Source organism: Bombina bombina, chromosome 4 (genome assembly GCF_027579735.1).
Source record: "Bombina bombina isolate aBomBom1 chromosome 4, aBomBom1.pri, whole genome shotgun sequence".
NCBI lineage: Eukaryota > Metazoa > Chordata > Amphibia > Anura > Bombinatoridae > Bombina > Bombina bombina.
In genome coordinates this window covers 1,041,052,505-1,041,075,320 of record NC_069502.1, presented here as the reverse complement: position 1 = coordinate 1,041,075,320, position 22,816 = coordinate 1,041,052,505, and the positions used below count along the sequence as shown (strand labels likewise).

The 22,816-nt window shown below is 38.4% G+C and overlaps 1 protein-coding gene across 2 annotated transcripts in view; it reads left to right on the top strand.

The window, feature by feature from the left end:
- Nucleotides 1-22,816, top strand: part of PLCB1 (phospholipase C beta 1) — a 1,466,985-nt gene that overhangs the window by 1,186,062 nt on the left and 258,107 nt on the right. For both annotated transcript variants that reach the window (XM_053712164.1, XM_053712163.1), the window contains exons 17-23: nt 4,953-5,037; nt 6,654-6,778; nt 13,128-13,282; nt 16,964-17,128; nt 18,775-18,874; nt 20,141-20,245; nt 22,492-22,601. In XM_053712164.1, the coding sequence (XP_053568139.1) occupies nt 4,953-5,037; nt 6,654-6,778; nt 13,128-13,282; nt 16,964-17,128; nt 18,775-18,874; nt 20,141-20,245; nt 22,492-22,601 (845 nt within the window). The remainder of the gene's footprint in view (nt 1-4,952; nt 5,038-6,653; nt 6,779-13,127; nt 13,283-16,963; nt 17,129-18,774; nt 18,875-20,140; nt 20,246-22,491; nt 22,602-22,816) is intronic.

Below are 22,816 nucleotides of genomic sequence, written 5' to 3'. Positions count from 1 at the left end.
ATCCAAGGGGTGCTGAAGAAGTCTTCCATCCGACTGAAGTCATCATCCAAGGGGCGCTGAAGAAGTCTTCCATCCGATTGAAGTCATCATCCAGGCGGCGTCTTCAATCTTTATCCATCCGGAGCGGAGCGGAGCCATCTTCAGACGAGCCTACGCGGAGCCATCTTCTTCCACAGACGACTGAACGACGAATGACGGTTCCTTTAAGTGACGTCATCCAAGATGGCGTCCCTCGAATTCCGATTGGCTGATAGGATTCTATCAGCCAATCGGAATTAAGGTAGGAAAAATCTGATTGGCTGATCCAATCAGCCAATCAGATTGAAGTTCGATCCGATTGGCAGAACCAATCAGACAATCAGATTGAGCTTGCATTCTATTGGCTGTCCCGATCATCCAATAGAATGCGAGCTCAATCTGATTGGCTGATTGAATCAGCCAATCAGATTTTTCCTACCTTAATTCCGATTGGCTGATAGAATCCTATCAGCCAATCGGAATTCGAGGGACACCATCTTGGATGACGTCACTTAAAGGAACCGTCATTCGTCGTTCAGTCGTCGGTGGAAGAAGATGGCTCCGCGTAGGCTCGTCTGAAGATGGCTCCGTTCCGCTCCGGATGGATGAAGATTGAAGACGCCGCCTGGATGATGACTTCAATTGGATGGAAGATTTCTTCAGCGCCCCTTGGATGATGACTTCAGTCGGATGGAAGACTTCTTCAGCGCCCCTTGGATGATGACTTCTGCCGCTCCGAATCTCCTCTTCAGTTCCATAGGTGGTCGGCTGGCTGAAGACGGCTAAAGGTAGGATGATCTTCAGGGGGGTAGTGTTAGGTTTATTTAAGGGGGGTTTGGGTTAGAGTAGGGGTATGTGGGTGGTGGGTTTTAATGTTGGAGGGGTTGTATTTTTATTTTACAGGCAAAAGAGCTGAATACTTTGGGGCATGCCCCGCAAAAGGCCCTTTTAAGGGCTGGTAAGGTAATAGAGCTGTTAACTTTTTAATGTAGAATAGGGTAGGGCATTTTTTTTTATTTTGGGGGGCTTTGTTATTTTATTAGTGGGCTTAGATTAGGTGTAAGTAGCTTAAAATTGTTGTAATATTTTTTATTTTTTGTACTTTAGTTTATTTAATTGTATTTAATTGTAGTTATTTGTAGGTAATTTATTTAATTAATTTAATGATAGTGTAGTGTTAGGTTTAATTGTAACTTAGGTTAGGATTTATTTTACAGGTAATTTTGTATTTCTTTTAGCTAGGTAGTTATTAAATAGTTAATAACTATTTAATAACTATTCTAACTAGCTAAAATAAATACAAAGTTACCTGTAAAATAAAAATAAATCCTAAAATAGCTACAATGTAATTATTAATTACATTGTAGCTATCTTAGGGTTTATTTTACAGGTAAGTATTTAGTTTTAAATAGGATTAATTTAGTTAATAAGAGTTAAATTTAATTTGATGTATTTAATTAATATTTAAGTTAGGGGGGTGTTAGGGTTAGACTTAGGTTTAGGGATTAATAATTTTATTATAGTGGCGGCGGTGTGGGGGGGCAGGATAGGGGTTAATAAATGTATTATAGGTTGTGGCGGTGTAGGGGGGGCAGGATAGGGCTTAATAAATTTATTATAAGTCGCGACGGTGTAGGGGGGGCAGATTAGGGGTTAATAAGTTTAATATAGGTGGCGGTGGGGTCCGGGAGCGGCGGTTTAGGGGTTAATACATTTATTATAGTTGCGGCGGTGTCCGGGAGCGGCGGTTTAGGGGTTAATAACTTTATTTAGATGCGGCAGTGTAGGGGGCGGCAGATTAGGGGTTAATATGTATAATGTAGCTTGCGGTGGGCACCGGGAGCGGCGGTTTAGGGGGTAATACATTTATTTAGTTGCGGCGGTGTAGGGGGGGCAGATTAGGGGTGTTTAGACTCGGGGTACATGTTAGGGTGTTAGGTGCAGACATCTCCCATAGGAATCAATGGGATGTCGGGCAGCAGCGAACATGAACTTTCGCTATGGTCAGACTCCCATTGATTCCTATGGGATCCGCCACCTCCAGGGCGGCGGTTTGAAAACCAGGTACGCTGGGCCGGAAAAGTGCCGAGCTTACCTGCTAGTTTTTTGATAACTAGCAAAAGTAGTCAGATTGTGCCGAACTTGTGTGCGGAACATCTGGAGTGACGTAAGAATCGATCTGTGTCGGACTGAGTCCGGCGGATCAAAGCTTACGTCACTAAATTCTACTTTTGCCGGTGTGTAGGGCTTGATAACTTAGGCGAATCAGCCTCGCCACAAATACGCTGCGGAATTCCAGCGTATTTGAGGTTGACGGCTTGATAACTGGGCCTCTAAGTGTCATTGATATTGTGCAATCAATATGTGTAGATACTAGGATCTATTATTCTCTCCATGATAAAATTAATGACTATTCTTATTTGATAACATTTGCAAGATATAACAACATAGTGTCCAAAAAAATCCACATATGTTTAAATCACAATAAACATATGCATCTAGTTCAAATGTTACTTCATATTTCAATAGTATAGCCCATAGTATCATATGCATAAGTCTAGAAATATATCTAGTTGCAATGTGTGCACTAATTCTGCCAAGACCATGTATTAAAAAGAGGATCAGTGTAATATCTATCATGGAGCTATGTCCCTTACATGGATTATTTTAGATAGATTTATAGGAAACTCTTATAAGAGATGGCATCATTTAAGTCTTTGGGTGCAGCTGATTGTAATTCATGAATCCATCTACACTCTTTTTGTAGAAGCATGTTTATGATGTTACCCCTTCTCCCTTTTAGTTTCATTTGTTCTATGGCAAAAAATGAAATATCATATTTGTGTCCTTGATGCACTGTATTCATATGTTGGGCAACAGCTACATTATGATTCCATTTAATGTCACCTATATGTTCCAATACTCAAGTGAGTAATTCTCTAGAGGTTTCACCTACACAGATAGGGAACACTTGAACATTGCAACATAAATCACTCTTTGTGACCTGCAGTTCAGAAAGTCTGAAATTTCATATTTTTTAGTTGTTTTCGGATGTATGAAGACTTTTGTAGAGGCCATATTTTTACATGCCTGACAAAGTCCACATTTGAAGAAACCTTTTGTTTCTTTCATCCAAGTCCTTGGTTATACTTGTGAAAAGTGACTATTAGTCAGAATATCTTTCAGATTTTTAGATCTTCTATGCGTTATTATTGGTTTGTCAGTGACAACTTCCTTAAAGGAAAAGTAAAGTTGCCTGCACCTCTATCCCGCAAAGCAAAATACAGCTTAATTCATGATTTTTTATTTAGATATTATAGATTTATCACTTAAATGTACCTTTTAGTTTGCAACTCTATATCGCCGTTCCTCCTCCTCCCTCAAATTTTTTTTTGATTTTCCTATGACGAATATCTTTATACATCTTTCTATTGGTCCCCCAGTTGCATCTGTAAATTACACTAAACGCCCCCACCTTCATTTGTGCATGCGTGTCTCATTGAAAGTACTCCGTGTCTAGAAGCGCGTCCATGAGACACGCATGCGCATAGAGGTCTAAAGGGAAACAGCCAATGACTTAGATGCATTGACACTTAGCACGCGTGCGCAGTAAATTTAACTGCACAAGAATGTGCACGGATGAACATGTAAGAGTGGGCGGGACAGTTCTTACGTTTAAAATAACAAAAGCAGGAAATGAAGGGGGCGGAGAAAGATAGGAGATGGTAATAAGGGATGTAAGTATAATATATTAAAAATAAGAAGGAATACCAAAACCAAAAGTTAGCGACTAGATATAATAGGATAATTGTAATCCATGGCATTAATGTTGATTGTTAAAATTTACTTTCACTTTAAGTTCCTCATCTTCCTGCATCACATGCCAATGTCTTTGAAAGATATTATGAATGATGGTATTCTTATCGTCAAAGGTTCCTATTATTCTGATAGTTTGATATTGATCAGGCATTGTTGTATTAATCGGTTTATCCAACAATAATGTGGATCTCTCTAGGGCCTTAGCTCTTTGATATACCTTCTTCAAGCATCTACCCGGATAGCATCTTTTTAATCTATTTCATATTAGGAATATATAATAATATATAATCATAGTAAATAATCTCATAAGATACAATATTGGAAGTTGTGCCTAATTGCCCTCTATATATCTAGCTATGCCCCTTAAACCAGGCATATCATGTCTGTATACATTTTATTAGACTACAAATGGATCGGAATTGATAACCATCACTCAATAACCATCATTAAGGTATTACAAGTTGTTGGTTAAAATGTTCAACCAAAGCATTTGTAACACACCCTGTACATAGGGTACTTGTGCACTCACTGGTCTTGAATTACAAGTGGTTGGCTAAGTGCTGCACTTCTGCATAATCCAAAACACCACTTTCTCTTTAAACACGTTTGAAAACGAAATATTAATTGTTATCACTTGTGATTCTGCATTTCAAAAACATGTAAAGTATTTAGCAAAGAACTTAACCAAAAACTCCACTACCTCAAGCATTATTTTACTCAAGCATTATCCAACATTTATTTTAGTGCAGATCGTTATAGAATTCTGCTATCTTATGCACTGGCACTATTCAACATGACTAGTATACGGTGCACTATATTACTGCCTGCATGGTAAATATTAACCAAGGACTTGTAATAAAAGAGCAAAGACGCAAGCATCGTGGATTGCGCTGAAAAATATGTTATATATTCATAGTTCTACTTTCAAGGTAAGGGCTAGATTATGAGTGGCACATTAACAGTTACGTGAGAGTGAAAAGTGGTTTATTGCGGGTCTTTAAGTGTGTAGGGTTTACTACTCGTATTACAAGTTGAGCAAACGCCTTTTAAAAATATGTATATATTAATCTTATGAGATAGTAAGTGCCTAAATTAATTCTTATTCTCTGTTACAGAACGAAACAAGAGTTACGAAATGTCTTCATTTGTGGAAACGAAAGGGCTTGAGCAACTAACTAAGTCTCCAGTGGAATTTGTGGAGTATCCTTCATTTTAAGTATTACGCTCATATGAACAATTACCAGCAAGGCATTGCAAATGTAATAATAACACTAATATTTATTTTAAAAGTTGGCAGTGTTTTTAGTTAAATGCCCAATTAGTCAGTCTCAAAAGAGTTCCACGCTCAAAGTGGAATATCTGTTACTGTCTTGGTCTTGCTGAATGCTGAGACAGTGTGTACTATCAAGCGAGTATGGGTGATGCATCCAGTGGATGAGTAAAAATAAAATCCGGTTACCTACCGGCTAGTTAGGGCACTGTGACACGGGGGACTGTGATGGTGTGTCTCCGGTGATTAAGGTCAGGTGATAAGTGCAACTGTAAAATGAAACAGGAGAAATATCTTACCAGAGCTGCGAGGATGTACTCGCTTTAGGACTGCTTACTCCCCACGCTATAGCTGGAACTGATCACTGTCTGTTTGCTCTGATTCCTCTCTACCGCACTTCTGTATTACCTGACTTGACTCTCTCCTATCAGTCAACCCAAACCAAGTCACAAGCGCCAAACTGGCTCCACTGACACCAGTTTGTAATCCATTAATCGGTCCGATGCAAAACTAAGATGCAATCGCATGTTGAAAATGTAAAAGTACAATGTAAGTATAAAGTCCATAGTAGGAGTGTGCAAAAGGAGTGTTCCTGCAGTAAAACAGCTCTGCGATAACCAAAGAAAAACAATAGGAGGCACTTCCATAAAAGCTATTAGCATCTATGTTTAAGGCAACTGCCGAAACGCATTAGATGTGGTATCTGGAGCGTTATGGAAGCAATGTATGCTGAATAAACATACACATAGTGTTTTTTATCAAAGTGCCACCTTTTGTTTTTCTAGTGTTGGTAGTTAACTTCTAAAGTTTGCATAACCTACTGACATTATGGTGATAATGGGTCACTTAGCGTCACCAGCACTATGAATATGCATGAGTAACACATTTATAAAGCATTTTTGCAGAGGCCTTTTTTTTTACATTTGAAATCCAGTACAGTGCATTTCATGTTTCAAGTCTATGTTCCTTTAAGAATACCTATTTATTAATCATATCTAGATATATAAATATAGATAGACAATTAGATAAATAGATAGATAGATGTGTAAAGATTCACGCCTCCTTTAAAACCATTTACTTAGTTTTATATATATGTAAGATATTTTTAATGTACGTGACAAATTATGTTGTTTTTACGTTGTTTCTCTATAGTTCGTTCTTTTTCAAATATGTAAGCACAGTAAATTATATTTAAGTCCTGGTTAACATTTTTCTCGCAATTTTTAAAATGTAAAAATATACTCCAATTTCTTAAATTGAATATACTGTATGTGCTGCTTTTATATGGGTACACTGTAGCCCAGTACGAAAGAAAGACAGAAGGGAATGTCAGACTTTATCTCAAAGGAGGAAAACCTTTCACGTTTGTGAATATAGTCTTTCTACATAATATATATTTGATTAACCATATTTTTTGAGGAAAAAAAAAAAAGGTACAACTTCTATGTTTAAAATGTGAATAAAAAGATAAAAAATATTTTGTGTATAATTGTTTGTCTATTTCTTCATACCTATCAAGAGACTTTACTTAACTAACGGCTTATAGATATAATAAAATGCAACTTAGTCGTATCTATCCAAAAGGAACACGTGTAGACTCATCAAATTATATGCCTCAGGTCTTTTGGAATGCTGGTTGTCAGATGGTGGCTCTAAACTTCCAAACAATAGGTAAGAATGGTCGATTTTTCACTATGACTAAAGAGTGGATACTATTCTATTCTATTTAATTGATGGATATGTTAATGATTATGCTCATGTTTTTATTTATTTTACTTTTCATTCAAATTTCTCTTTTTAGGCTGGTAGTGGATCCCTCCCACTAAAAACATATATTTCTCCTGTTAAGTGTAGTCAGTCCACGGGTCATCCATTACTTATGGGATTATAACTCCTCCCTAACAGGAAGTGCAAGAGGATCACCCAAGCAGAGCTGCTATATAGCTCCTCCCCCCTACGTCATATCCAGTCATTCTCTTGCACCTAACTAATAGATAGGATGTGTGAGAGGAGTGTGGTTATTAAATTTAGTTTTTATTTCTTCAATCAAAAGTTTGTTGTTTTAAACAGCACCGGAGTGTGTTGTTTCTTCTCAGGCAGTATTAGAAGAAGAATCTACCTGAGTTTGTGAATGATCTTAGCGGACGTAACTAAGATCCATTTGCTGTTCTCGGCCATTCTGGGTAGAGAGGTAACTTCAGAACAGGGGACAGCGGGCAGGGTTCACCTGCAAAGAGGTATGTTGCAGTATATTATTTTCTAAGGAATGGAATTGACTGAGAAAATACTGCTAATACCAATATAATGTAAGTACAGCCTTAAATGCAGTAGTAGCAACAGGTATCAGGCTGTTATGTATGTATGTTGGCACTAAAGTATTTCTGGGGAATGGCACTTCACTAAGAAAATACTGTATACATATAACTTATAGCCTTTCTGCAGTGATAGCGACTAGCAACAGGCTTTTATTATCATTTCATATTTTAAAACGTTTACTGGCAGGCTAATCGTTTTTCTCTCTGAGGTACTTGGGGAAAAATTTATGGGCATTATTTTCCACTTGGCTGTCGTTTATTTTGAATAAAATCAGTTTACTGAGCTTCCCCACTGCTGTATTATGAGTGGGAGGGGCCTATTTTGGCGCTTTTACTACGCATTAAAAATTCAGTCACAGTCTTCCTTATTGTCCCTGCATGATCCAGGACGTCTCTACAGAGCTCAGGGGTCTCCAAAACTAGTTTGAGGGAGGTAATCACTCACAGCAGACCTGTGAGACTGTGCTTTGACTGTGATAAAAACGTATATATTTTATTTGTTATTCGTTTTTTGGTATTAAGGGGTTAATAATCCATTTGCTAAAGGGTGCAATCCTTTGCTAAATTAATGCATTTCATGTGAAAAATTGATTGCTATAACTAAACCGGTTCATTGTTATCTCAATGTGACAGTTTTTGTGTGCTTCTTAAAGGCACAGTAACGTTTTTTATATTGCTTGTAAATTCATTTGAAAAGTATTTTCCAAGCTTGCTAGTCTTATTGCTAGTTTGTTTAAACATGTCTGACACAGAGGAATCTCTTTGTGCAATATGTTCAAAGGCCAATGTGGAGCCCAATAGAAATTTATGTACTAATTGCATTGATGCTACTTTAAATAAAAGCCAATCTGTACATGTTAAGAAAAATTCACCAGACAACGAGGGGGAAGTTATGCCGACTAACTTGCCTCACGTGTCAGTACCTGCATCTCCCGCTCAGGAGGTGTGTGATATTGTAACGCCAAGTACATCAGGGCGGCCATTACAAATCACTTTACAAGACATGGCTAATGTTATGACTGAAGTTTTACCTAAATTGCCAGAACTTAGGGGTAAACGAGACCACTCTGGGGTGAGAACAGAGTGCGCTGATAATGCTAGGGCCATGTCTGATACTGCGTCACAATTTGCAGAACACGAAGACGGAGAGCTTCATTCTGTGGGTGACGGATCTGATCCAAATAAACTGGATTCAGACATTTCAAATTTTAAATTTAAGCTTGAGAACCTCCGCGTATTACTAGGGGAGGTGTTAGCGGCTCTGAATGATTGTAACACGGTTGCAATCCCAGAGAAAATATGTAGGTTGGATAAATATTTTGCGGTACCGACGTGTACTGACGTTTTTCCTATACCTAAAAGACTTACTGAAATTGTTAACAAGGAGTGGGATAGACCCGGTGTGCCCTTCTCACCCCCTCCTATATTCAGAAAAATGTTTCCAATAGACGCCACCACACGGGACTTATGGCAAACGGTCCCTAAGGTGGAGGGAGCAGTTTCTACTTTAGCTAAGCGTACCACTATCCCGGTGGAGGATAGCTGTGCTTTTTCAGATCCAATGGATAAAAAGTTAGAGGGTTACCTTAAGAAAATGTTTGTTCAACAAGGTTTTATATTGCAACCCCTTGCATGCATTGCGCCTGTCACGGCTGCGGCGGCATTCTGGTTTGAGTCTCTGGAAGAGACCCTTGACACAGCTCCATTGGATGAGATTACACACAAGCTTAAAGCCCTTAAGCTAGCTAATTCATTTATTTCTGATGCCGTAGTACATTTAACTAAACTCACGGCTAAGAATTCAGGATTCGCCATTCAGGCGCGCAGAGCACTGTGGCTAAAATCATGGTCAGCTGATGTGACTTCTAAATCTAAATTGCTTAACATACCTTTCAAAGGGCAGACATTATTCGGGCCCGGTTTGAAAGAAATTATCGCTGACATTACTGGAGGTAAGGGCCATGCCCTGCCTCAAGACAGAGCCAAACCAAGAGCTAGACAGTCTAATTTTCGTGCCTTTCGTAACTTCAAGGCAGGAGCAGCATCAACTTCCTCTGCTCCAAAACAGGAAGGAACTGTTGCTCGCTACAGACAGGGCTGGAAACCTAACCAGACCTGGAACAAGGGCAAGCAGGCCAGAAAACCTGCTGCTGCCCCTAAGACAGCATGAAGTGAGGGCCCCCAATCCGGAAACGGATCTAGTAGGGGGCAGACTTTCTCTCTTCGCCCAGGCTTGGGCAAGAGATGTCCAGGATCCCTGGGCGTTGGAGATCATATCTCAGGGATATCTTCTGGACTTCAAAACTTCTCCTCCAAAAGGGAGATTTCATCTTTCAAGGTTGTCAACAAACCAGATAAAGAAAGAGGCGTTTCTACGCTGTGTACAAGAACTTTTACTAATGGGAGTGATCCACCCGGTTCCGCGGTCGGAACACGGACAAGGGTTTTACTCAAATCTGTTTGTGGTTCCCAAGAAAGAAGGAACCTTCAGACCAATCTTGGATTTAAAGATCCTAAACAAATTCCTAAGAGTTCCATCGTTCAAAATGGAAACTATTCGGACAATCTTACCCATGATCCAAAAGGGTCAGTACATGACCACAGTGGATTTAAAGGATGCCTACCTTCACATACCGATTCACAAAGATCATTACCGGTATCTAAGGTTTGCCTTCCTAGACAGGCATTACCAGTTTGTAGCTCTTCCCTTCGGGTTAGCTACTGCTCCAAGAATCTTTACAAAGGTTCTGGGTTCTCTTCTGGCGGTACTAAGACCGCGGGGAATATCGGTAGCTCCGTACCTAGACGACATTCTGATACAAGCGTCAAGTTTCCAAACTGCCAAGTCTCATACAGAGTTAGTACTGGCATTTCTAAGGTCACATGGGTGTAAAGTGAACGAAGAAAAGAGTTCTCTATTGCCACTCACAAGAGTTCCCTTCTTAGGGACTCTTATAGATTCTGTAGAAATGAAGATTTATCTGACAGAGGTCAGGTTAACAAAACTTCTAAATGCTTGCCGGGTCCTTCATTCCATTCCACACCCGTCAGTGGCTCAATGCATGGAGGTAATCGGCTTAATGGTAGCGGCAATGGACATAGTACCCTTTGCACGCCTGCATCTCAGACCACTGCAATTGTGCATGCTAAGTCAGTGGAATGGGGATTACTCAGATTTATCCCCTATGCTGAATCTGGATCAAGAGACCAGAAACTCTCTTCTATGATGGCTCTCTCGGCCACATCTATCCAAGGGGATGCCCTTCAGCAGGCCAGATTGGACGATTGTAACAACAGACGCCAGCCTGATAGGTTGGGGCGCTGTCTGGAATTCCCTGAAGACTCAGGGATCTTGGACTCAGGAGGAGAGTCTCCTTCCCATAAATATTCTGGAATTAAGAGCAGTTTTCAATGCCCTTCTGGCTTGGCCTCAGTTAGCAACTCTGAGGTTCATCAGATTTCAGTCGGACAACATCACGACTGTGGCTTACATCAACCATCAGGGAGGGACAAGGAGTTCCCTAGCAATGATGGAAGTCTCAAAGATAATTCACTGGGCAGAGTCTCACTCTTGCCACCTATCAGCGATCCACATCCCAGGCTTGGAGAACTGGGAAGCGGATTATCTAAGTCGCCAGACTTTTCATCCGGGGGAGTGGGAACTTCATCCGGAGGTCTTTGCCCAAATACTTCGGCGTTGGGGCAAACCAGATCTGGATCTCATGGCGTCTCGCCAGAACGCCAAACTTCCTTATTACGGATCCAGGTCCAGAGACCCGGGAGCGGTTCTGATAGATGCTCTGACAGCAGCTTGGGTCTTCAACATGGCTTATGTGTTTCCACCCTTCCCGATGCTTCCTCGATTGATTGCCAGGATCAAACAGGAGAGAGCATCGGTGATTCTAGTAGCGCCTGCGTGGCCACGCAGGACCTGGTATGCAGACCTAGTGGACATGTCGTCTTGTCCACCATGGTCTCTACCTCTGAGACAGGACCTTCTGGTGCAGGGTCCTTTCAAACATCCAAATCTAATTTCTCTGAGGCTGACTGCATGGAGATTGAACGCTTGATTCTATCAAAGCGTGGATTCTCGGAGTCAGTGATTGATACCTTGATACAGGCTAGGAAGCCTGTTACCAGGAAAATTTACCATAAAATATGGCGCAAATACTTGCATTGGTGCGAATCCAAGAGTTACTCATGGAGTAAGGTTAGGATTCCTAGGATATTGTCTTTTCTACAAGAAGGTTTAGAAAAGGGTTTATCCACTAGTTCGTTAAAGGGACAGATCTCAGCTTTGTCCATCCTTTTACACAAACGTCTGTCAGAAGTTCCAGACGTTCAGGCTTTTTGTCAGGCTTTGGCCAGGATTAAGCCTGTGTTTAAAACTGTTGCTCCGCCATGGAGCTTAAACTTAGTTCTTAACGTTTTACAGGGTGTTCCGTTTGAACCCCTTCATTCCATTGATATCAAGCTGTTATCTTGGAAAGTTCTGTTTTTAATGGCTATTTCCTCGGCTCGAAGAGTCTCTGAGTTATCTGCCTTACATTGTGATTCTCCTTATCTGATTTTCCATTCAGACAAGGTAGTTCTGCGTACTAAACCTGGGTTCTTACCTAAGGTAGTCACTAACAGGAATATCAATCAAGAGATTGTTGTTCCTTCATTGTGCCCTAATCCTTCCTCAAAGAAGGAACGACTTCTGCACAATCTGGACATTGTCCGTGCCCTGAAATTTTATTTGCATTCAACTAAAGATTTTCGACAAACTTCTTCCCTGTTTGTCGTCAATTCTGGACAGAGGAGAGGTCAAAAGGCTTCGGCTACCTCTCTCTCCTTCTGGCTTCGTAGTATAATACGTTTAGCCTATGAGACTGCTGGACAGCAGCCTCCTGAAAGAATTACAGCTCATTCTACCAGAGCTGTGGCTTCCACTTGGGCCTTTAAAAATGAGGCCTCTGTTGAACAGATTTGCAAGGCTGCGACTTGGTCTTCACTTCACACTTTTTCCAAATTTTACAAATTTGACACTTTTGCTTCTTCGGAGGCTGTTTTTGGGAGAAAGGTTCTTCAGGCAGTGGTTCCTTCCGTATAAAGATCCTGCCTGTCCCTCCCGTCATCCGTGTACTTTTAGCTTTGGTATTGGTATCCCATAAGTAATGGATGACCCGTGGACTGACTACACTTAACAGGAGAAAACAAAATTTATGCTTACCTGATAAATTCCTTTCTCCTGTAGTGTAGTCAGTCCACGGCCCGCCCTGTTTTTTATGGCAGGTCTAAATTTTAAATTATACTCCAGTCACCACTGCACCCTATAGTTTCTCCTTTCTCGTTTGGTTTCGGTCGAATGACTGGATATGACGTAGGGGGGAGGAGCTATATAGCAGCTCTGCTTGGGTGATCCTCTTGCACTTCCTGTTAGGGAGGAGTTATAATCCCATAAGTAATGGATGACCCGTGGACTGACTACACTACAGGAGAAAGGAATTTATCAGGTAAGCATAAATTTTGTTTTTTAAATTTATATATATATATAAAAAAGGAAGGCATTCTTCCGAAAGCTTGTCATCTTATAAATGTATAGTTAGTCCAATAAAAAAGTATCATTGCTCAATGCAATACTCTTGTTATTTTGATATATATATATATATATTTCACATATATATATACACATATATACAGTATATTATTTTTGATTCCAGATTTTTCCATGCAACTGAACATGGGGATGTATGAATATAATGGAAAATGTGGTTACAGACTCAAGCCTGAATTCATGAGGCGTCCTGACAAACATTTTGATCCATTTACTGAAACAACTGTAGATGGAATTGTGGCAAACACAGTTTCAGTAAAGGTATATATACTCTCTTTTGGTCTACAGCTTTATAATAAATATTTTTTATGTTACCCTACTCCAAAATCATGTGTAGAACAGTGAAAAATGACAATGTTGTTTTTAAAGAATGTTTATTTTTATTGTGTTTTATAACGGTAAATTGATGCTAACTATGGAGCAAAAGTGTTTATTTTGTTTTATTTGTTTGCATTCTGGGAGCTATTTTATTACATATAATATTTAAAAAGTGTAGTTCTGCTTAAAAAACAAAGACATGGAAAGAAAACAGCATATGATTTGTGTGGATAATTCATTGGAAAAAAAGTGCGGTCAGAAGTTTAAAAATGAAATCAAGGGGGGAACTTCCGGGCGGCAGCCATGACAGGTCGCTAGATTGTTTGCTGCTCCTTCTCATTGCCTTAATCTGCTCACTAAATTGACTTTAATGCTCCATCGAGTATCAATCGCACCATTTAAGTGCACAGCAGAGAGAGCCCTTTCAAGGGATATCAATATTTTTCAGATCTGGGGCTTCATCTAGTCTACCGGAATATTACACGGGTTGCGGCCTATAATTCAACCCCCCGGCAGGGACCAAGAGTGTACTTGTCGTTACGATACAGTGATATACTGCAAGACACTGTAAAAATTTATCTCTCCCTACCGCAGGAACTATCTCCTATTCAGAGGCAGATTCGTGCAGGAACTTCATCCCTAAAGTAGCGCAACATATCTACATCGGAGCAATGGAAGCTATAGATCGCTGGGAGCATTCCATAACCCAGGCGATACATGCCCATTTCCAAAATCTGGAGAAGGATCTCTGTAAACTACTTCTAGGGGGAGAAACTATGGAGGGCGATCAACCTGAAATCCTGGTTGAGCCAACAAGAGATCTTGACGATAGGCTCACTACTGACCCATCCGCTGCTACGGCCTTCCACCCGCTTAATCGGGAAGGCTATGCCGCTGCCTCCATGGGAAACCCACTCCCCACCTTCGATCCCAGACGGGAGCGCTTTGTGGTTTTGGGCGCCTTGACCGGCACTAGGAAGGTGCTGCCTGAGCAATCACAGACTATTTTCCAAATGAAGATGGAAATTTCACTTGTCCCGACAGAGGAGACAGCTTACCTCAGCATCACGCACTTGGCGAACCGGGTCTCCAGTAAGAGGCAGAGCGAGCCGTCCAAGGTTGCCACAGCCTCTGATTCTGATTCACAGCAAGACGCGACTGATTACTTTTACTCTGCTTTGGCCATGGCAGGTATAGGGGGCCCCGCAGCTGTTTCTCCTTCCTGGGCATGTGTGCAATGTGTGGACGCATCTTACCCGCGAGACTTTGTGTGCTGGAAACGGCACCTACCTCACTCGGGGTCCCGAGAGGGTGTGGGGTGACAGAAACAAGCAGTTACCCAAGACGCGGGGCTGGGAGCAATGTGGCTGTGTGAACGTTAGAAATCAGTTGCTCCAGCTCCGTGATCCATCTCAGTGCTTCTCAAGAAGACCGGTAAGGAATGGGTAACAAGGCCTAATACCCTTAACTTAGAGCTGGGACTATGCAGTTTAAAGGACGCTATAGTGAACTCTCATAATAATTTAGAACTACCCTCATTAGAGTCTGTATGAGTGCACTCAGACATGCATAAAGTCTATGGTACTCTTATATTATCACACTTAATCATTGTATTTCTAGTAATTTCAGTGATTTTAAGTATGTTATTTTGTTCACATGCTTTTGGCTTAAGCCAGGCTGCTACGTTCATGGTACCTATGTTAACTAAACCTACTGAGATCTGCAGCGAAGTTATATTTTCATATCAGTTTGACCACTCTGCTATATAATGAATACTGTTTAATACCGAGCCTTTGCTGGCTAATAGACTTTAATAACATCACGTTAGTATAAATTTCAGGGCTAGTTAAGATTAATTGAGAATACAGTTTGTCTTCATATTTGAGTTAGCTGCACAATTACTGTAAGTATAAATGATGTGTGTTGATGTTCATACCCCTTTGCCTCAATCCCAATCCACAGTTTCATTATCTTTTCTGTGAATTTTCTTTTTGTTTTTATAACTGTAAATATTCTGAGACAACGTTATTAGGAACTGCCTACTTAGGGGGTGCAAATCTTTACATACCCATACCTACTGTCATGACCCTTTTAGTATCAAATGGCCACTAACTTTTACCCTATTAGTAGAAGCCCTGTATATCACACACCCATAATGAAAGTTCCTTTGTAATGAGTCGCAATCTAACTATTCCAGAGCTAACATGCTGCACGTTCTGGCTTCCTAAGACCAAGTGCCCTAATCTAGGTATATTAAGCTCCTAATAACACAGTCCAGGCTATTCCTTTACCTTAACAAATGTGGCATAGTAAGTTTATAGGTCACGTCTTATCTCACAGAAAGCTGTGAGTCATATATTATTTCCAGAACAGTCAACATTGGTCTTTAACTTCTATATTGTGTTAAGCCTAATCTCCTTTATATATATTCACATTAGATTCTCAGCCCCAGGCTACCCTCCCCCCCCCCCACCTCGGTAGGGCCCTTACCAGGGTCCCAACTGGGTGAACTATTTTCGCCTCAAAATCTTTTCACTCTAAGGAAATATGTGTCCTCATTGACTTGAATCCATTTGTGTATGTCTTGAACAGTAAGCTGAGTCCATATAATGCTATTCTTTTATGTGTTTAGTGTATGTTAACACTTTCTGAACATGTTGTTTTGAATTTCATGTTTAAACCTATTAGAGCAGGGGCCCTGCGTGACCCCAATTGTTACATTCAACTTCTAAACCAAATAAAAACCTATTTGAAAAATAAATAAAAAAATAAATAAATAAAATGAAATCAAAAGGAGTAACAGTTAAGACACGAGCATAATCTACATGTGTTTTAATTTTGTAAAAATATTCTGCAGCCATCTTTCAAGATTCTCTCAACCATCTACTCTAGGTAACACTGTCAGAAAGGAGCTGTGACATATTACAGCTTTGTGCCACCATGGTTGTCTCTATACTAAATTCCAATGGAGCCATTCAGAATGGAACATTCATCTAAATTATATCACTATCATTAACAAAAAGTTATTCAGAGTTACAATTAGTTGATTTTAAAGGGACAGTCTACACCAGACTTTTTATTGTTTTAAAATATAGATAATCCCTTTATTACCCATTCCCTAGTTTTGCATAACCAACACAGTTATATTAATACACTTTTTACCTCTGTGATTATCTTTCTTATTTCAGTTCTTTTGACAGACTTGCATTTTAGCCAATCAGTGTTGACTCCTAGGTAACCCCACATGCTTGAGCACATTGTTATCTATATGACACACATAAACTAACACCCTCTAGTGGTTAAAAAAAATATCAGAATGCATTCATGTAAGAGGTGGCCTTCAAGGTCTAAGAAATTAGCATATGAACCTCCTAGGTTTAGATTTCAACTAAGAAAACACAAAATTGGTGATAAAAGTAAATTGGAAAGTTGTTTAAAATGACTTGCCCTATCTGAATCATGAAAGTTTATTTTGGACTAGACTGTCCCTTTAAACATCACTGAATATGCTTGTTGTGAATATTGGTTTTCAAAGCATACATTTACTATATTAGAGCATCTGGATTTATATATTTATTGTCATTAACTCTTTTAAAAGGTTTTTATATTTTTCCTTCCGTTCAGATCATTTCAGGGCAGTTCCTCTCAGACAAGAAAGTTGGGACATATGTAGAAGTGGACATGTTTGGTTTACCTGTTGACACAAGACGAAAAGCTTTCAAAACGAAGACTTCCCAAGGCAATGCTGTTAACCCAGTGTGGGAGGAGGAACCAATCGTTTTTAAAAAGGTTTATATATTACATTTAGCAAATGTTTCTTATACATTGATGAGGCTAATTATTATAAATATAGAGGAATTATATCTTTATTTTAAAAAAATGTGAGTATTTATAATCTCGCAAGTTAATTATCTTCCTTTAAGGGATATAGTACTCCAAATGTTTCTTAAATGTATTTCACATAAGTCAAAACTGTCTAATTTAAAGTAAAACTTGTTCTGGAATTCAGTTGCTTACCTCACACATAAAACCAGATTTATTCCACACAGGAACTTCCATGTTTTAAAAAAAATTAAAGCACTGTGACATATATTATATTTGCGGCCACCAATCAGCATCTAGCTCTTCAACAAAGGATACATAAATAATGAAGCAAATTAGATAACAGAAGTAAATGGAAATTTTTTTAAAATTGTATATTCTATCCTTTAATATATTTTTTGTTTGACACATTTTTTATATTTGTTTAAAACCCAAGTCTATTAATGTAGTAGAATGATATAAACACAAACTATATTATTTTTTAAGTTACAGATTGTGGGCTAGATTAGAAGTGGAGTGCTAATTAAACATGTGTCCGCAAATGGGAAAATTCACCCGTTTAAAGGCGCATGCTAAATAATCAGCCATTACGAGTGGCTGGTTTAATGCTACCGCAAGCTTGCGGTAGCAATTTGCACTCCGAATATTAACCAGAGGTCAGAGCTCTGGTTAATTTAAAAAAATGTCCCCAAATGCCCCTATAATAAAGTATACATATCCTCAATGTAAATAAAAAATTTTACCAAAAAAATATGATTTAAAAAAAAAAAAATAACTGCACAAAGCAGTTTTAAGGGGTTAAAGTGTGCGGATGTAGGTTGTTAGATAAAAAATCTCATTGAAAAGTGCCTTTACATTTTTGTCTATGTGGGACTGTACTATTACTCTAAATATTTATGTATATGCATATATATATATATATATATATATACATACTGTATATATATATATATATATATATATATATGTGTGTGTGTTAATATGTGTATATACACATATAAACACATTAATAAATATATATGTATATACTCATATACATATATATTTCAAATTTGCTGCCCATTGTTTCGCAACTTACCCCCTTCGCTGAACTAGGTTGTATTCGCATTGCGCTAAACTGCTAATACCAACACACATTTGCATGTGCTGGTATTTTGAGTGGAGTGCAAATATCTCACTCGCGAAAGTGCAATTTTTTGCTCCACTCGTAATCTGGCACTGTATGTTTAGCAAAAGGTACTTTTCCCTCTTAAACCTATATCTATTTCCTTCTTAAACCCATATCTATGTGACACCTTTATCTATCAGGTGAAACCTATGTGTGTTCCAATATCCAGCCATATTTTTGTTCCTGCATACCAGGATCTAATCTTTTAAAAAGGTGAACTGCAAACCTGTGTGCACTGCTGGTTTACATATAGGGGTTCTCCATTGCCAATTTGTTCTAGGTGAAAAAGGTTTAAAAACAACAGAATTCAATTAAATCATTAAGAAATATGTTCTTTAAATTTATAGGTGCTATATATAGCTATTATTGTTGTGATGTCCTATACTTTAAGGTTGATACTAGAGACTGGAGATTAATATTGTGCTTTTTCGATATCTCCCACTAGGTGGTGCTGCCGTCTCTAGCATGTCTCCGCATAGCTGCGTATGAAGAAGGTGGCAAATTCATAGGGCATCGGTTATTACCTGTTTCAGCCATTAGACCAGGTAAAAGCAGATTACATCATGTAGATTTTATAGTGGACATATGTGACTATTTTGTGGATATGGGGAAGTCAAAATATACAATTGGTTTAATTAAGTTTTTTATTAAGTGAGCATTGTAAGCAGTTTAAATTCATTATAGTCAACTCTAGAGTATAAATATCCTTTTGGAAAAGAAACACGTTTTTTAATTTTTTTTGTTGTTAATTTGAGAATACTTCAAAAGAAAAAATAACGATGCAGTGCATATGTGACTGACCTATAGCATTTGACTTGTTCTACTCTTACGTATTTGTACAATTAAACTTAGTAAGATGCATAACCTTAGGCAGTACACTATTAGACTGAAATTATTAAAATACAATTCTATAATTAAATAGTTCTTTTTTTATTTAGCTTTTAAATTCAAACCCGTGGTTAAAGGGAAAGTCTAGTCAAAATGAAACTTTCAGGATTCAGATAGAGCATGTAATTTACTTCTATCACTTTTTCTTCATTCTCTTGGTATCTTTATGTGAAAAAATATTTAGCCACCAATCAGCAAGCGCTACCCAGGTTCTGAACCAAAAATGGGCCAGCTTCTAATCTTATATGCCTGCTTTTCAAATAAAGAAAGCAAGAGAACGACACAAAATTAATTACAGGAGTAAATTAGAAAGTTGCTTAAAATTGCATGCTCTGGCACCAATTTATTAAATGTCGGATGGACATGATCTGCTGTAGCAGATCATGTCCGCCCGACATAGCTAAATGCCGACAGCCTATGCTGTCGGCATTTAACATTGCACAAGCATTTCTAGTGAAATGCATTGTGCAATGCCGCCCCCTGCAGATTTGCGACCAATCGGCCGCTAGCAGGGGGTGTCAATCATCCGGATCGTATCTGATCGGCATAATTGCTGTCTGCCGCCTCAGAGGTGGTGAACGAGTTACGGAGCAGAGGTCTTACAACTACTGCTTCTTAATGTATGTTTCCAGCAATCTGGAAACCACGGGGGTAGATAGCAGCATCCTCTGTTTGTTAAATCTACCCCTCTATCTGAATTATGAAAGAAAAAAATTGGGTTTAGTACCCTTTTAATAAAAAAATCTGTAATGTCTAGAGGCAGAATTTACTGAGCTAATATAGAATATCACTTTAGTACTATAAAGTATAAGAGCTATTCAGTTATACATTAAGAACATCGTTTATAAATATTAAATATTTTAAAAGTGTTTCAGTAAGTTCTTTTTGCTTTATATAATGTTGTTTAATTTCTGTTATTTTAGGTTATCACTACATTTGCTTGAGAAATGAAAAAAATGTGCCTCTAACGTTGCCAGCAATTTTTGTTTACATTGAAGTAAAAGATTATGTTCCTGATACGTTTGCAGGTGAGATATTGTACTTACGTAATCTGGGCAGACTGTTTAAACTGCATACAAAAAGAGAAGCGCTTTACCATTGTGTATTAAAAGTCTCCCTAAGGGAAATAGGGGCAACCAGACGTGGACTCCTTGCTCAGTGTGTTTAGAGGAATATGGCTACACCTCACTGATGAGGCCCAATGAAGGCCAAAACGATCGTCTGGAGTTGCTGTGTTCCTTGGAATTGCTTGGTATTTTGGCGCTGCTCTGACTATAATAGGCGGGATCAGACTGATATTCTACTGGAAAGTTCTACACTGTGAAAAGCACTGGGCTAAAAGGAAGCTGCACCCAGGTGGTAAATCTCCATAGAGCAGGCTAACAATGTTAGCTGGATGTTCGTTCCTGTGAGTGTGCTTCTCTCTATGGGCAAAATTACAAGTCGCGCGTAATGAGTTTTCCACGCGCTATATAGTCTTTTTGCAATCAGTTTTCATTGCGCAGCTATTACAAGTGTTGAAAAATCATGATTGCGCATTCACCTTTTAGACAACAATCCTTTCCCCGCTCGAGGAGCTGTAGCTAACAGTTTTGTGCAACATAAAATTTTCACAAAACACTTGAAAAATACATTACAAAGTACAGTTACACGCATATTAACACTGTCTGTTAAAAAATATTTTAAAATTATATTGCACACAAAAGTTAGAACCCCTAAAAGATATGAGATCTCGGGGGGAAAAAAGTAGACGAAGGGATTTTTCATTGACATACACACGCATACATAGAGAAACATGTATATATATATATAGATATCTTTATGGAGACAATGAAAAGATGTTACATTACAATCTTATGCACATTAAACAATATCTCATTCAAAGAGATATTTGCATATAGATCTACAGATATACATATCATATACATATCTTGCTAAAAATAGATATATCAGTCCAAAAATCATCACATATATAGTGAAATATTTATTTATAAATAAATAGAACATATTCCGTTACGTAAACATTTTCTCAATATGAAATAATCACATTTTTATGTACACTTTTAGAGGAGAATTACATCAAGGGCATTGAGCAACATATTAGGGTTTTTGTGGGTTTTTTTTTCTGTTTGTCTTCTCCAGTGACTTCTATGGGGAATATGTGAGCAAGCACGCAATTTGACTGTTTGGATTACGTGTCTTAACCCGTGAGCAAAATAAGTTATTTTGCAACTTGTAATAGCTGTGCAACCCCAAATGCGAAAAAGCAATTACACGTGAGGTGCCGCGCGACTTCTAATCTTGCCCTAAGTGTATTAAGTCAGACTAATTAAATTTACAGACTTTAAAATGCATTGTGCTATTTAACTTTAAATTGCTCATTTAAATTAAGATTAGTGTCACTGAATGAATAGGGTCTTAATTTGAATAACAAAAAAAGTCACAGACTAACAGGAATGATATAATCAGCTAATCTACTGGCTGTCACTGGCACAGGGAATATGTTTATATTATATTGACATGGATAGGATCATGCATAGTTTGCTTAATTTGCAAAAGTTTCAAGTTTTACAGACGTACAGGCATAACATGTTACAACACCTGCAATTAAAGTGGTATAAAACTGAAAATGTTGCTTTCATGATTCAGATATATGAGACCATGTTAAGCAACTTTTCAGTGTTCTTTTGTTATTGTATCTAATTTGCTTTAATTCTTTGTTAGCTAGCTCCCAGTAGTACATTGTTGCGCCTTCTACAAAGGTTACCAAGAGAATGAAGAAAACTAGCTAATAATGATAAATTGAAAAGTTGTTTAAAACTGTGTGATCTATCTAATCACAAAATAAACTTTTAATGATAATAATGCCCCTTTAATGAAGATGGTTAAATGTGTTATACAGATTACATACTAGACCAGCAATGGCTAACCTTGGCACCACAGTTTTTTTGGAGCTAAATGTCCCATGATGCTCAACTAGACTGCAGATTGTCTAAGCATCATGGGAAATGTAGTTCCAAAACATCTGTGGTGCCAAGGCTCACCATCACTGTACTAGACTGTCTTTTCAAAAGACAACAGTGTATCATAAGTTTAAGAAACATGTTTTTGTGTATTTTGACTAACAAATCTATAGAAAAAAAAATGAATGAATTCATGTTTCAAGTTTTTAGTGTGTATTTAATATCGATTTTCAAGTAATACAAAATATAACATTGTATAACTGCGTATTATTTATCTTGTAGTTTATGTTCTATGTTTTGCCCTTATGCAGATGTGATTGAAGCTTTATCTAATCCAATCAAATATGTAAACTTGATGGAACAGAGATCTAGGCAGTTGGCCGCTCTTACCCTTGAGGATGAAGAAGAACTAAAGAAAGAGGTAAAACAGAGTAAATATGTATCTGTGTGTTTTCTGCAATGATTAATGATTATTCACCATGTATTTGTCTCTTTAACACCAACCTTGAAAATGAGTACCATGTAAATCAAAAGTGTCCCCATCATTCATATGGTGAAGCGGTTATTGAAACAGATGAGAGAGGTTAATATGGTACCAGGGTGCATTCATAGGTAGGAACTCTTCCGGCAGTGGGA